Source organism: Sapajus apella, unplaced genomic scaffold, assembly GCF_009761245.1.
Source record: "Sapajus apella isolate SASKATOON/1434 unplaced genomic scaffold, GSC_monkey_1.0 scaffold30, whole genome shotgun sequence".
NCBI classification, from domain to species: domain Eukaryota; kingdom Metazoa; phylum Chordata; class Mammalia; order Primates; family Cebidae; genus Sapajus; species Sapajus apella.
This window is the reverse complement of record NW_022436970.1, coordinates 1341589-1356464: the sequence shown is the minus strand read 5'-3', so window position 1 is coordinate 1356464 and position 14876 is coordinate 1341589. Positions and strand designations below refer to the sequence as shown.

The following is a 14876-nucleotide window of genomic DNA, read 5'->3' as shown; positions in this document are numbered from 1 at the left end:
CTAAGATAATCTATAGAAAATAGATGCAGTTAGGTAACATTAAAATCCCAAAAAAATGTAGTTGGAACAACAGTATCCTCAAATATATTTATAGTATTTAAGAGTTTACTGTCATTGTAAAGGAGAAAGATTTAAAATTGAACGGATTTTAACAAAATAGAGACGAAGATCACCATAAGTGAAGAAAGCTTGAGTTTTGAGGGTTCTTGAACTACATAGGCTGTTATTTTTATATAACATGCAAGTATTTTCAGTCAAAACACAGATCCTGTCTGCAATTATTATGTACCTCTTATGTACCAGTTGTCATGTACGGTTGCGTGGGTTCTCTTTTCCTCTTTTGAGACCTTATCTCAGTGTTATCTAGAGGGAAAAATTTTCAAGATGAATAACTGAATATATTTTAAGTAAAAAGCAAAATACTAACCCTAAGTTATGGCATAGACGCTTGCAAAGAAGCCTTGAGAGTGTTAATGATTCCGAAATAGGAGTATACTTCTCTATGCTCAAATCTGTGGTTACTTTCAGTGATTTTGGCTTAGAGTCATCCTTTTGGAAATTCAAGAAATTCATCCATTGGGAATACAAATAAATATGAATCAGCACGAAGAATTATTTGGGTTTATATTGATTGACAGACATAAAGAGCCACCATTTGATCAAGGCCTGTGAAAATTCATGCTTACAAGTTGACATCTTAGATTGAAAGGATAATCATTGATTGAATCAGTTTTCTAATGCATGAATATAAAAACAGCAAATCAAAACCTCAATGGAAAATAGCTATCACTCTTCTGAATAAAAGAAATGGTTGAAGGAGCAGGTGGGCCTGGTCTGCCTGTAAGAGAGCAGACTTCAGTCACAGAGGAAAGGAGTGGTGTGGCAGGCAATGGAGTTGAATACATTTTTTAAAAAATAAAAATAAAAAGGCCTGTACTTAATGCCATAGAGCTCTAGTAGCTGAAACTAGGATCAGTGAGTGAAACTTACAAAGAGGCCAATTTGTGGTAAAAATGGAATGGGCTGTCTGGGAGATATCAGTCTCATTACATTTGAAGCACCCCACAGAGGCCAGATAACCACCATTCAGAAGGTTCTGTGTTGCAACACAGGCACCCGGGAGCAGCACTGGACTTCCCACATCTCTCTGCTGAAACATTCGTTTATCCTTCCTGATGCTCATAAGCCTCCAGTATTTTCCTATTCATGCTGTATTTTGAATCCAAATAATTACATGATTTATGTGATACTCCCCACCCAAAGTTTTAGAAAAAATTTAGAGTGCGTGCACACACACACACACACTCACACACACACAAATATAAAAACGGTCTATTTCAGGATCAGTTACCTAAATATATTTTAAGTAAAAATCAAAATACTAAAGGCCATACTTAATACTTAGCTGCCTTTAAAAAGTGTGTGCTTATTAGGTCCTGTGAAGTTGATTGTTGTTGGTTCAGATTCCTGCTGTTAATGCATTCTTTGGAAATACCCTTTTAAAACATTTTGGTAACAACAGAGTGAAGATTCTCCTTTCTGGTTTTATATTTTTGACTTGGAAAAAAAAAAAAAACCTGAATCATGGAAGTATAAATGTATGGTTAATTTTTTGTGTTTTGGACCCACCATCCTGTGTAAATGCTCACTTAACCATAGGCTAAGAAAATACTTGGAAATAGAAAAGAAAATGTGAATTACTGATTGTCCTCTTAATTTACAAATGCTTCACGTTTTTGCTTGAAGGCAGATGCTATAAAGTAAGCAGTTGCTGTCTCAGTTCAATGCCACAAGTTCAATGTCCCTGGACCCTATGGTAGATAGTAGTAGTTAATAAAAGCTCAGCAGTACTTTTTTTAATCAAGTAATCATGCTGTACTCTATAATTTTATTCTTGGAAGCATGAAGAGTATTTACAATATAGTGTCTTTCTAGGATCAGAATAGTGAGGGAAAAAAATGGAAAAATGTCCAAACATCCTTGCCTGGCAATGATGGCATTACTGGTGTGTTTAATAAAACCTTTATTGGTACATTTTCCGGTGTGGTGGCATTGGCAGAAACCATCCCCCTTTGGATTTGAAACTCAGCAGCTGATGAAATACAGTAAACATTAATTTGGAATGGGCTGCCAGTTTTGGAAAGCCAGGTGACATTTTATTATATTTGTACCAAGCAGAGGCTGTGTCCCATACTGCTGTAGCTTCCGCTGTCAGAGGCTTAGCTGGCATTATGGAAAAAAAAAATGGCAGGCCTGAGAATCTTATCCCCTGAAATGAAAGTCGAATGCCAAATTGAAATTCCTGTAGGATTTCCGATAGCAATGGGGGAATTGAGAAGCCCACAATTAAGCATATGGGCATTAAGATAATTGTCAGATCTGTTGGCGGACATGATAGAAGACAGATGGGTACGAATCAGTGCGCTCCACTGCAGCACCCTGGGAGACAATTTGACGTTTTACCTGCCTGAGCTACTCTGCCATATTTGTCACTGAATGTACAGCACAGCATCTTACTGAGTGTTAAGTGTTTTCACAGGAAACTATAGGTGCATGTGCGGTCCTCCAGCGCCCTCTAGTGAAATGCGTTTGGGAGTATGGTTTTTGAAAAGCCAGCCTGCCTGCCTCAGGTCCTAGTGTGGCATCTGGTTCCTGCTCACCTCTCTGGGTTCTCTCACCCTTTCAGGTGGGGACCCATCGTGAAGATGGCGTGGCCCTGAGAGGCAGCCATTCTCTTCTGCCAAACCAGGTTCCGGTCCCACAGCTTCCTGTCCAGTCTGCAACTTCCCCTGACCTGAACCCACCCCAGGACCCTTACAGAGGTAGGTCAGCCTCACCAGGGCACTTCTGACCTCACTTCCACAATAAGCCCAGTGTTGATACCCAGCCTCTGGAGTTCATCCCTCAAGAAGCACTGGCAGAAACCCAGGAATCAAATTGGGTACAAAAATCGTAAGTAAATGGGAAAGTATTTAGAACTTCGCCCACTAATCTTATTTCTCCAGGGACTGTTTTCCTCAAACATCCTCTGAAATCTCAGTCCTACATCAGCAGGGAATGAGGCCACAGACTGATGAGAGGAAATTTTATTTTAGCTATTTCCACATTTTTCTCATTCAGGTCCTCTAATGTGGTTAGTTGTGGCCTGAAAATGATATTTCCAAATGAATAGGAAGGAAGGAAATTGTTTTTGTTAAGATGGAAGGAAATATAGGTGCATTTACAAAATGGAGCTGCTTGCATGATTTTCACTTTTGTGTCGGCTAGCCCTGTAATGATTGCCTAGTACCAGTGACTACGAGTGGCTTTTCATGACCCCGGGAAGTTGGGCTGTGGCTGGCCAGCTGAGCAGCAGTCACTTAGATAACATCTTCTCAGTCCCTTCATGTTTAATATAAAAAATGATAACATTGCCACAGGAATACATGGGCATTTTTCCAACTGTTCAACATTGGACAGATCTGAGTGTCAATTTTATGTATGGGTATGTCTGCCCATTTTTCTATGAATAGTAATTGTTTTATGGAACTTTTTTTTCTTTTTCTTTTGCTGCTTTGAGACAGAGTCTCACTTTGTTGCCCAGACAGAGTGCAGTGATGCAATCTCAGCCCACTGCAACCCCCGCTTCCCAGGTTCAAGGGATTCTCCTGCCTCAGCCTCCCAGGTAGCTGGAATTACAGACATGCATCACCATGCCTGGCTATTTTTTGTATTTTTAGTAAAGACAGGGTTTCATCATGTTGGCCAGGCTGGTCTTGAACTCCTGACCTCAAGTAATCCACCCGACTCAGCCTCCTAAAGTGCTGGGAATACAGGCGTCAGCTGCCCCGCCTGGCAGGGAGCTTTCTTTTCAAGAGCTTTGGTTTTTGCCCTCTTTGTCCTAAATCCGTGCTTCTCAAACTGCCTGAGAATCTTATTAAAATGGAGATTCTGATTCAGTAGGTCGGGGATTGTCCATTTCTAATGAACTCACAGGTGATAAGGCCACTTGGACCAAAGTTTGAGTGGCAAGGTTCTAGAATACACAGATTACAAGTAATGGGGAATACTGGACAGACATGCTTCTACCTTAAAAGAAAGTTATTACATAGGGTCGTGTTTTAAAATGCAGTGTGACTTGGAAAGTTGAGCAGTGATAAAGCTAGAAATTTCTAAAATGAGTAGCAAACTGCCTTCCATATGTACCATTTTAAAATGCTGATTACTCCTTGAGAATAAGAGAAGCCTAATTTCAGAATATCATTAGGGTACCTATTGAAGTCTTGACTACACATATTTAGCATACTCCCTGGGAATTATATTTTAAGGACATTTTTCTATTAAATCATTGCATATGGAAGAAACTCAATATAATAGCTGATATTTACTTGGGTTCTTAATCAGAACATTGGGTGTGTGATTTTCATGATTATGATTTTCATTGCAATTAAGTTGATGTTTTGTAGACAGTGAAATTACCATCTACTCCAAAAGATTGCAAAATAGAATTTAACCTTAGAGCCAATGCAGGGAAAACTTGTTTCTGCAGGTGCATTTTTGAAACTTCAACAGATAGCAGGGAAAAAAAGTGACAGAAGGATCACAGTTCAGCAGTATGAATTGTCTGCTGGCAGCCTTGCAATCTGCTGTGCAGGCAGTGAGTTTTCGGTGTACATGTCACCTGATTTCTCTTTTTCTGTAGGCATGCCACCAGGACTACAGGGGCAGAGTGTCTCCTCTGGCAGCTCTGAGATCAAATCCGACGACGAGGGCGATGAGAACCTACAAGACACGAAATCTTCGGAGGACAAGAAATTAGATGACGACAAGAAGGATATCAAATCAATTACTAGGTCAAGATCTAGGTAACAGTATATAATACTGTCGCTTCATTTAATTCCTTTATTGGACTTTGATGAAGTGAACAGAACGGGAAGAAACTATTCAGTTTTTTCCTGGCAGGTAAATTTACAGCTTACAGCTGAAAAGAAAATTAAAGGCCTACTCTAGAAGTACTAAAAGTATTGTTTAAGATACCTGTACTCTAGGGAGGCCTAAAATGTTTCGGCATTGATGAATTTGGACCCAATGCTAATGACACAGTGAAAACAATTTGTATCTGATTCAAGTACAAACAGTTTATTTTTAAAACTCTACTTATTCTACAAATTTGGTCAGAAATGTTGTCTCTATAATATTTCCAAAGAAAGATTGTAGCCGTGTTAAAAACTCAGTTGATGTATGTGCCAACAATAACTGTTTTCTTACCTCTAAAGTGGGAAAATACTGATTTCCTAGATTTATCCTACACATATTGATGTATATAAGAGTAATACCTAAATTGCTAATGGTTTTTCCTCTTGGATACTCATTTCTATGGAAAACACAACTGCAGGAAAATAGCTTCTGGCTGGTTTTCTTAAATATTTGCTATCTTTACATTCCAGTCTCTGTCCCCGTGGACTTTAATCTGGTAATCAGATGGTTTTTGAATACCAACACCCATGTACTTTGCCTCAATTCCCTTGGGTTGTTTATACTGAAAATTTAACCAATTGTCCTAAGACTACAGCTTCCTTCTAAAGGCTGTGGCTCTCAAGGTTCTATCTAAGCTCTTGTGAATTAGGAACAGGCTGCCTCTTTATGTTGCCTTTGTAATTATTGAGATCAATTCCACATCCTGCCACAAGTTTTAAAATGCTGAATGCTTCTAGATAAACTTTTTCCTTCCTCATTGTAGTTTTCTGATTCTTGGCCAAGTTGGCAAGAAATCCCAAGGAGGGGATTTCATACCTTTAACAGCTTCTGTGTTAGTCCAGTCAGTTCTTCGTAATTTAACTTACTGTGGCCAAACTTAGGCATGTTAATGGGTTCTTTGAAGTTTCAGAACATTTTCACTTGCTGTTGAGAAACTTCCTATTTAAAAGGTCACTCTTATGACATTTACTTATGTGTGTGTCCAAAACTATATTATAAGGCAGTGCTTTTCAAATCTAGGCAGTTTTATTTGCATAACCAATTATTTATAAGTGAATAACCAATTCTAATTGATTATTAGCCTGAAAACCTTTGGAAGAAAAGTTCCCATTTTCTAGTCCCCTTTGTGTAAGGTGTGGCACATGTTGGGTACATAAACATATCACCCGAATGCTTAGCTTCAGGACAGGCCCAGCAGAGACTGTTTCCTTTTGCTTTTTATAGCCTATTTGCATAGTGGAATATAGAAGTGAATTAATTATAAGTTAATTTCCTTGGCATTGGCAGCAGTCGAGGATAAGGGCAGAGGAGGGATCAGCAGAAGGCAGAGAAAGAGAGTCTTTTCCAGTGGACTCAGTTGAATTGCATGTTTACCATACACACCTGTGGCGGACAGTACCATCTGGAAAGGCGCTTAAGCTGTGACGAGAGAGCCTGATCTTACAGCATTCTTCTGTGGTGTCATCCTCCTTGCCCCTGACTTTTCTCCTTCACCCACGTGTTCTTGACTTATGTGCATCGTCTTTATGTGTAACGTGTACTTGCAACCCAAGAACACCACTCCCACTTTTGATTGGTTGGAGCTTCTCAAGTGTAGTTGGTCTTTACTGCCACTTGGAAGTTACCCAGTGATTCTCCAAAATGGAAGACCGGAGTCATACATTTTAAACCAGCATTCATTAAGTATACATTGAATTGACTAGATAATTTCCCACATCTTCCAACTCCGAAGTGTTGTGTTTAATGATCTTTATCCTGTGAACATTTCTGATGTGTGAAATTTTAAAGTAGAGGTTAACCTTCATGATCCCATAGATCCATCCATACTTTACCCTCTAGGTTAATTGTTAGTCCCTTCCATGTAGGTTCTTGTAATGGGGAGTCTACTGATGTTCAGTGAAGTTTGTTTCATTTTTTTATGTCTCTCATAAGCCCCTCAAAAATCCTCACTCATGTTTATTCACAATAGTCGTTCAGAGCTGTGTGCTACTCTGCCTTCTTGAGACAAGACATGATGCACACCTCTCTTTTTAACATAGCCCTTGGAATATTTGAACCTGCTTCCATGAAGACTTCCTGATATGACATGCTTTCCAGGTGGCTCATCGTCCTCGTTGCCTTCCATTCAAAAGTTTTTAATTTGTCACTGTTGCACCCAGAAATGGACAGAACTGATCTTATCTTTCCAGACTATTCTGGGCCCAACCATGCCTTTATTATGAATCAGGGGGTATTTTGGTTTTCACAGTCAGAAATTAGCTTTTGGCCTTTTTTTTTTTTTTTTTTCGGTAAGAGAATCTGGCCGTGTTGCCCAAGCTGGTATACAGTGACTGATCACAGCTCACTGCAGCCTCCACCTCCTAGATTTAAGTGTTCCTCCCACCTCAGCCTCTCAAGTAGCTGAGACTACAGGTGTGTGCCGCTGTGCCCGAATAATTTTTTTGTAGAGACAAGGTCTCACTATATTGCCCAGGCTGGGATTATGGGCATGAGTCTCTGTGCCCTACTTTCTGCCTTCATTTTTGACTCACAGTGAGGTCCTGGTCATTCATAAGCTGTAGGTGTTTGGTTTTTTGAATCGTTTTTCATGGCTAATATCAATTCAGGTTTCCCAAACTTCTTCTGGGGATCATAAACATCCATAACATTAAAGACCAGAGAAGTCATGTTTTTCTAACCTTTTATTTAATAGAGAAAATGAGACTCCCATAGGGTAAGTGGGTTGACCAGGCCTTCAAAGCAAGGTAATGGTGACACTTGGATAAAAGCCTCACTGTCTTCACTCCCATTGCTCTGATGTCTTAAATACAGGTTTTTCTTATTCCTGCTGTTAAGCCGCCTTGTATTTTTTTGACCTGTCAAAATCATTTTTCAATTACTTGTTTCCTCTAGGTTTCAGATGTCACGGTATGAAACGTCTTGTATATGTGAAAAAAGATGAAGTATAAATTTAAAGTCATTTGGAAGCATGGCTATACAGCATAGGCTAAGCATAAGTTGGTGAACTTACACTTTGCAGAGTGTAACCCCACTGCTAAGAAAAGCCTTGTTTTAACTCCCCCACCCCCGCATCAGTATGGGCACACTCTGCACTCGAACTTTAATCTACGGCATCCTCACCTATTTGGTTCAGGTTTAATGTCTGCGAGAAAACCAAATATCTTGTGTATTGTGGAACATCACAGCCATCTAAACCAGTCCCCAGGTCAAGTGGATGCAAAAATTCTGCCAAAGATATGGCATAAGATGGAAAAGTTCCCCGAAAACTCTGGAAGCAAACAAAGTAATGTAGACACCTTCTTTTTCCCCCACACCATTAGAAAATGTCACGTCCCTTTTGTCCCACAGCAATAATGACGATGAGGACCTGACGCCGGAGCAGAAGGCGGAGCGTGAGAAGGAGCGGAGGATGGCCAACAACGCCCGAGAGCGCCTGCGTGTCCGCGACATCAACGAGGCTTTCAAAGAGCTTGGCCGCATGGTGCAGCTCCACCTCAAGAGTGACAAGCCCCAGACCAAGCTCCTGATCCTCCACCAGGCGGTGGCCGTCATCCTCAGTCTGGAGCAGCAAGTCCGAGGCGAGTGCAGGCCAGCCTCCTTACAGAGCTCATGGGGAGCTCATAGCAGGCACAAGCTGTGATGGGCACGCCAGCCTTGAGCAGTGGCAGAGGGTAGACTTTTTTTTTTTTTTTTTTTTTTTGAGATGGAGTCTCGTTCTGTCACCAGGCTGGAGTGCAGTGGTGTGATCTCAGCTCACTGCAACTTATGACCCCTGAGTTCAAGTGCTTCTCCTGCCTCCGCCTCCCAAATAGCTGGGACTGCAGACATGTGCCACCACACCTAGCTAATTTTTGTATTTTTAGTAGAGACAGGGTTTCACCATGTTGGCCAGGATGGTCTCAATCTCTTCACCTCATGATCTGCCCGGCCTCTGAAAGTGCTGGGATTAATTCCACCCAGACAGTGGACTTTTAAGCATCATTCCAAAGAACTGTTTCAATTACAGACTGTGTCTAAATCCATGAGGCAGCCTCCTGTAATTAAGTTGTAGGATTCTCCTTTTTTTTGAGACAGTCTTGCTCTGTCTCCCAGGCTGGAACACAGTGGCACAATGTCATCTCACTGCAACCTCTGCCTCTTGGGTTCAAGCAGTTCTCTGCCTTAGCCTCCCGAGTAGCTGGGATTACAGGTGCCCACCACCATGCCTGGCTAAGTTTTGTATTTTTAGTAGAGATGGGGTTTCACCATCTTGGCCAGGCTGATCTTGAACTCCTGACCTTGTGATCCACCCACCTCGGCGTCCCAAAGTGCTGGGATTAGAGGCATGAGCCACCACACCCTGCTAGTCATAGGATTCTCTTATAACTAAGATTGTATTGCAACTTTCCATATGTCCTGTCAGTGGAGCTTAGTTTATTTGCTTTACCAACCTTTGCTCACACTGTAAAGAGGCTGTATACACTCACCGTGCAGTTCACCTTTTACTAGTGACTGACCAAATGGACCGCCACAGTACTTAGTAACTGTTCCTTTTGTTCTGTAATATAAACACTGAGAAAAAGGTCAGACATGCAAGAAGAGTGCGTTGCTGCCTTCTGTCAGAAGCCTCGGCATTAAACAAAGGTCCTGTGCTTTAATCCTCCACAGAAAGGAATCTGAATCCGAAAGCCGCCTGCCTGAAAAGAAGGGAGGAAGAGAAGGTGTCCTCGGAGCCTCCCCCACTCTCCTTGGCCGGCCCGCACCCTGGAATGGGAGATGCATCAAATCACATGGGACAGATGTAAAAGGGCAAGTTTGTTTTCAACCGTTTCTGAAATCGATCATTTGTAACTCTCAGCAGCATATCAGCCATAAAAGTGAATTTTACCCAAATTGACAGATACTTTATTTCATGGAAAAAGAATTTAAAAAATAAAATAAACAACAACAACAAACCCTTCCTCTGTTACATCTGTATTAATGAATTTTTTCTCTCTTTTTTCCTTTCTCAGGTCCAAGTTGCCACATTGCTTCATTAAAACAAGAGACCACTTCCTTAACAGCTGTATTATCTTAAACCCACATAAACACTTCTCCTTAACCCCCTTTTTTGTAATATAAGACAAGTCTGAGTAGTTATGAATCGCAGACGCAAGAGGTTTCAGCATTCCCAATTATCAAAAAACAGAAAAACAAAAAAAAGAAAGAAAAAAGTGCAACTTGAGGGACGACTTTCTTTAACATATCATTCAGAATGTGCAAAGCAGTATGTACAGGCTGAGACACAGCCCAGAGACTGAACGGCAATCTTTCCACACTGTGGAACAATGCATTTGTGCCTAAACTTCTTTTGGAAAAAAAAAATATAATTAATTTGTAAGTCTGAAAAAAAATATTTAATTTAAAAAAAATTGTAAACTTGCAATAATGAAAAAGTGTACTTCTGAAGAAAACTACATGAACGTTTTTGTTGGTATTCAAGTCAGCTAGTGTTTATAATTACTGGATATTGAATTAGGGGAAGCTCGGCTGCCCTAGTAACAAAACCAGCAAACGTCCTGATGACAACGAAGTGATGACATTAGCCATTCCTTAGGGTAGGAGGAACAGATGGATCTTATAGACCTATGACAAATATATATATAAATATATATATAAATATATATTAAAAATTTAGTGACTATGGTAAGCTTTTGTTCATTTGTTTCAGACTTTTTTCTCCTGTAAAAAAATAGTACTGATTAACTTTTTTAAAAGAAAGATTTTACTGTAAATATGGATTTTTTTTTTTTTGGTCTTATTTCTGTCCCTTTCCCTGGTTTGTTATCATAACCTGTAGTGCCAACTCTGCTTCCAGAGGGGTAGTGCAGGATGAAATGCTGACCCTGATGTTGCTTCTCATTCATAAATAAGTAGAAAGTTGTTTCTCCAGTCTTTTGGGAACACAAGACTTAAAAGTCACATCATGTGTAGATATTACAAGCAGCATTACCAAGATACGGCAAAAAGAGTTTGTCTGAATTGTAATGTTGCATTTGTGACCCTATTCTGGGATTTTCAGAGGTACAAGGTTAGAATGCTACAATGTTACCACTGTGCCTTCCAATGTTTATATCATCGGAAACATAACATAATCAAAGTGGCTGTGATTTAACAAAATGATTAAAGTGTTACCTACCTGTGTAGCCGAAGTAGTGTGCAGTGAGGCGTTTCTGAATACATGGTCAGATTTTTGGAAAAAAACAAAAACAAAAAAAACAAAGTTCAAAATCCGTCAAATGAGAAAATTGCAAGTAGTGTGACAGAGCTGATTGATTTTGTTGCTTTCTTGATTTTTTTTTTTTCAAAATGGGTTTACTAAAATGTAGATGGCTTAACTGCCTCCTCCTTCGTCTGAAAAATGCCAATATTCAATCATCATGCAGCATTATAACAAGCCTTATGAGTCCTAAAGCATTAAGTTGCACTTTTTTGAGGAGGGGTAGTGCAGTATTTCTCTGGCCAGTATGAATGAAGTTTATACTTACCATATTTGATAGAAACATAGATCAAGCTATGGCACAGCGACTCATCAGATAGCTAGCTTTGACGTCTGGGCACAATTGAACCAACTTCCATCGTGAATCTTTATAATGATTGACTTTGGTGTATAGTGCAGTAAACAAATAGTGCTCCTAGTTAAGTATTTGTCAGCATCCTTTTGTCTCTAACTCGTTTCTATTTTTACAGCCACACAATCTTGGCATGTATTAAGAAAAAAAAAATCCCTGTTCAAGTAGTTTTTCCACCTATCAGCACTGAGTAAATGCCATAAATCCATTGAAATGGTCTAAATGTTCCATCTGTTCTCCTGTTTTGCCAGTTATATAGTAATGAAATACATTTGTAAATTTTATGCAACAAATGGCAAACGTATCATTATTTTGAAATTGTGTATGTAAAAGTTATATTTTTACATGTAGACTCTTGTTATTATGTGTTTTAATACATTGTATCAGTTTTTGTTTCTTTTTTTAAGCTGTGTGGTTTAAAAAGAAGTCTCATTTAAATGAAATAGTGAGCTACAAGAATCAGAATTTTATGTTCATTTCTGAAAATGTAAGAACAAATAAGATAGTTACCACGTGGTCATCTTTTACAAACCCATAAACATTTTGATTAGCTGTGTGTGTGTTGAAAAACTGTAAATATGTTCAGTAGCGATAAAACTAAAATAACTTTGATTTGTTGATAAGTTCCTAAAATGTGGAGGTGGATTAAAACCTTAGGAGAATAGCAGAAATCAAACTTCATGAAAAGTTATTTTGGGGCTTTCCTGTGACATGTATGAACAAAGAGGCTCAGAGAAGGGCATGGAAGACAATAATGTATACTCTCCTCTCCTCCCTGAATAATGAAAACCATGTGTACTTGTTCCCTCCGTATGTTAAAGATTCCCTTTTAGTGGTACATTCTGCACTCATTTTGTATAGTCTACCAAGGCGGGTATCCCTAGGAACAAATATTATATAGGAAGCAGGTATACTCTAATCACATTCAGGATAAGTGTACAGAAGAAAATACGGTGTTTACTCTTTAGGGAACTGGAAACACTCCCTGCATTGATGTACATTTTAAGAATGGCACTTTTGATACATGTTATCATAAAGGTGCTTAATAGAGCTGAATTAAAGTTTTTCAAATCTGTAAACAAAGCAAAAAAGTTAATTGTAGTCATTTGGTTATTTTTTAAATTGGTGCTTTATATTTTGTTCTCACTCAGAGTAAAAGCTGCAATTTATTGTTCACCAGCTTTGATGTATTCATTACTCAGTAATGCAATACCTCTATTGTTGAATTCCCTTTAGAAATAAGTAAAAATTCTAACGGCCACCGAAAGCTGCTCGCTAGGTTTTGCTTGGTGGAGAAACGTAGTCTGCACCTATTCATATTAATTGGATTGTATCCCCATTAAAAAAGAAAAAAGGGAATGTGGCCTTTTTAGTGTGTTTTTTATTGTTGTTGTTTTGTAATTATCAAACCCAGGTAAGATATTGGTATCCTGCACTGGATTTTCAAATGAAATTCAGCGGAAGACAGTTAAGATTCAAGTACTATACAAAAATTTCATAAGGGTCCATACTACACTATCTATATGATGACACTTAGGCGGGGATCTCTTTCAGAAACTCGGACTTAAAAGCAACTTGGAACAGTTGATCCACCTCCACATTCAAGTAATTTATGAATATGCAGAATAGGGATCTGTTCATCTAGAAATTTTTACCATTTGTCTTCTGTGTAGCTGCAAGGAACACTAATGTTTATACAACTGTCAGTCCACCCAGTGGTGCAACTGGTTCTGATTCAGTCTTCCGATTCCTTTTTTGTTTTTCACTTTTTCCTATTTCTGAATTTTTTTTTTATTTGTGATCTTGATTTTGATGAGGGGTTGGGGAGTGGGGAGGGAGTCGAACCAAGACTTGGAGTTAAGAGGATTTTCATCTTTTGCATCCAACAGGCAGAATATGATCTGTGTCCAAAAGTGAACTTGAGTCAGGAATGAAACAATTTCAGCATAAACAAGCACAAAAATTTAGTCTGCTGGCTGACTGGAAGCAAAAAAAGTCAAGATGGAATATGATGAATTCCAACACAATGGGGCACCAAGGCCTTTAGGCCTCTCTTTTTATTTTGCTTTGGTTTTGTTTGTTTTTCTTTAGAGACATGCTCTTTCTCATGGGACTTGAAGTGGACTCATCTTTGTGCAGTGCTGGTTTTGCCATACTCATTTCAAGTATTATAGACATATGTAATGGTGAAAATATATGAACTGTGGCCTTTTTCATTCTTGTTACTTGTGATGCAATTAAGTGAAGATAAGAAAAAAAAAAAAAAAAAAAAGCAGAGATTTACCATGTATCAGTGCCTGGCTTTTTGTTATAAAGCTTTGTTTGTCTAGTGCTCTTTTGCTATAAAATAGACTGTAGTACACCCTAGTAGGAAAAAAAAAAAACTAAATTTAAAAATAAAAAATATATTTGGCTTATTTTTCGCAGGAGCAATCCTTTTATATCATGAATATTACAAAAAAAATTGTCAGATTCTGAATATTTCTTCTTTGTAGATTTTTGGAATCATTATGAGTAAAAGTTTGTTACTTTATTTTACTATTTAAAAGATGTTATTTTACCATGTGTTACCAAGACGAAACTGTATGGGTAGCTTTTTTGTTTGTTTTTTGTTTTGTTTTTGTTTTTGTTTTTTTAGTTGTAGGTCGCAGCGGGGAAATTTTTTGCGACTGTACACATAGCTGCAGCATTAAAAACTTAAAAAAATTGTTAAAAAAAAAGAAAAAAAGGGAAAACATTTAAAAAAAAAAGATAAACAGTTACACCTTGTTTTCAATGTGTGGCTGAGTGCCTCGATTTTTTCATGTTTTTGGTGTATTTCTGATTTGTAGAAGTGTCCAAACAGGTTGTGTGCTGGAGTTCCTTCAAGACAAAAACAAACCCAGCTTGGTCAAGGCCATTACCTGTTTCCCATCTGTAGTTATTCGATGAAGTCATGTACATGACCGTTCTGTAGCAATAAATGTGCCATTTTTATAAACTGTTTCTGACACTTGTTTCATTTCATTTTGCATTGTCCATATAGCTATGATTCTCTTCTGTAAGTAAATTGCATCTATATTTCATTTTCCAAGTGTTGGAGGTATTGACAGCTTAACAAACAAAACATACAAAAAAAAAATCACAGAAACAAATTGTAACGCAAAGCACATGATTGATCAAGGAAGAGATGCCCTTAATGAAAATGGAACGAGATGCATGCAAAACAAAAAGAAAACTGTCTAGAGGATTAACTAATTGAAGGAATATAATTAATGTGCATGTAACACTGAAGCTATGCATTTGAAGAGCTCTGAACTGCACCAATGTTTTCGGTTGTGCTGCAGGTTG

At 38.6% G+C, this 14876-nt stretch overlaps 1 protein-coding gene across 50 annotated transcripts in view; it reads left to right on the top strand.

The window, feature by feature from the left end:
* Nucleotides 1-14655, top strand: part of TCF4 (transcription factor 4) — a 370299-nt gene extending 355644 nt beyond the window's left edge. For 31 of the 50 annotated variants that reach the window (XM_032293840.1, XM_032293844.1, XM_032293837.1 and 28 more), the window contains 5 exons: nt 2687-2822; nt 4682-4844; nt 8305-8534; nt 9604-9744; nt 9948-14655. In XM_032293840.1, the coding sequence (XP_032149731.1) occupies nt 2687-2822; nt 4682-4844; nt 8305-8534; nt 9604-9740 (666 nt within the window). In that variant the 3' untranslated portion in view covers nt 9741-9744; nt 9948-14655. The remainder of the gene's footprint in view (nt 1-2686; nt 2823-4681; nt 4845-8304; nt 8535-9603; nt 9745-9947) is intronic. The other 19 variants (XM_032293849.1, XM_032293846.1, XM_032293830.1 and 16 more) reach the window with 1 other exon arrangement.
* The last annotated feature ends 221 nt before the right edge of the window (nt 14656-14876 follow it).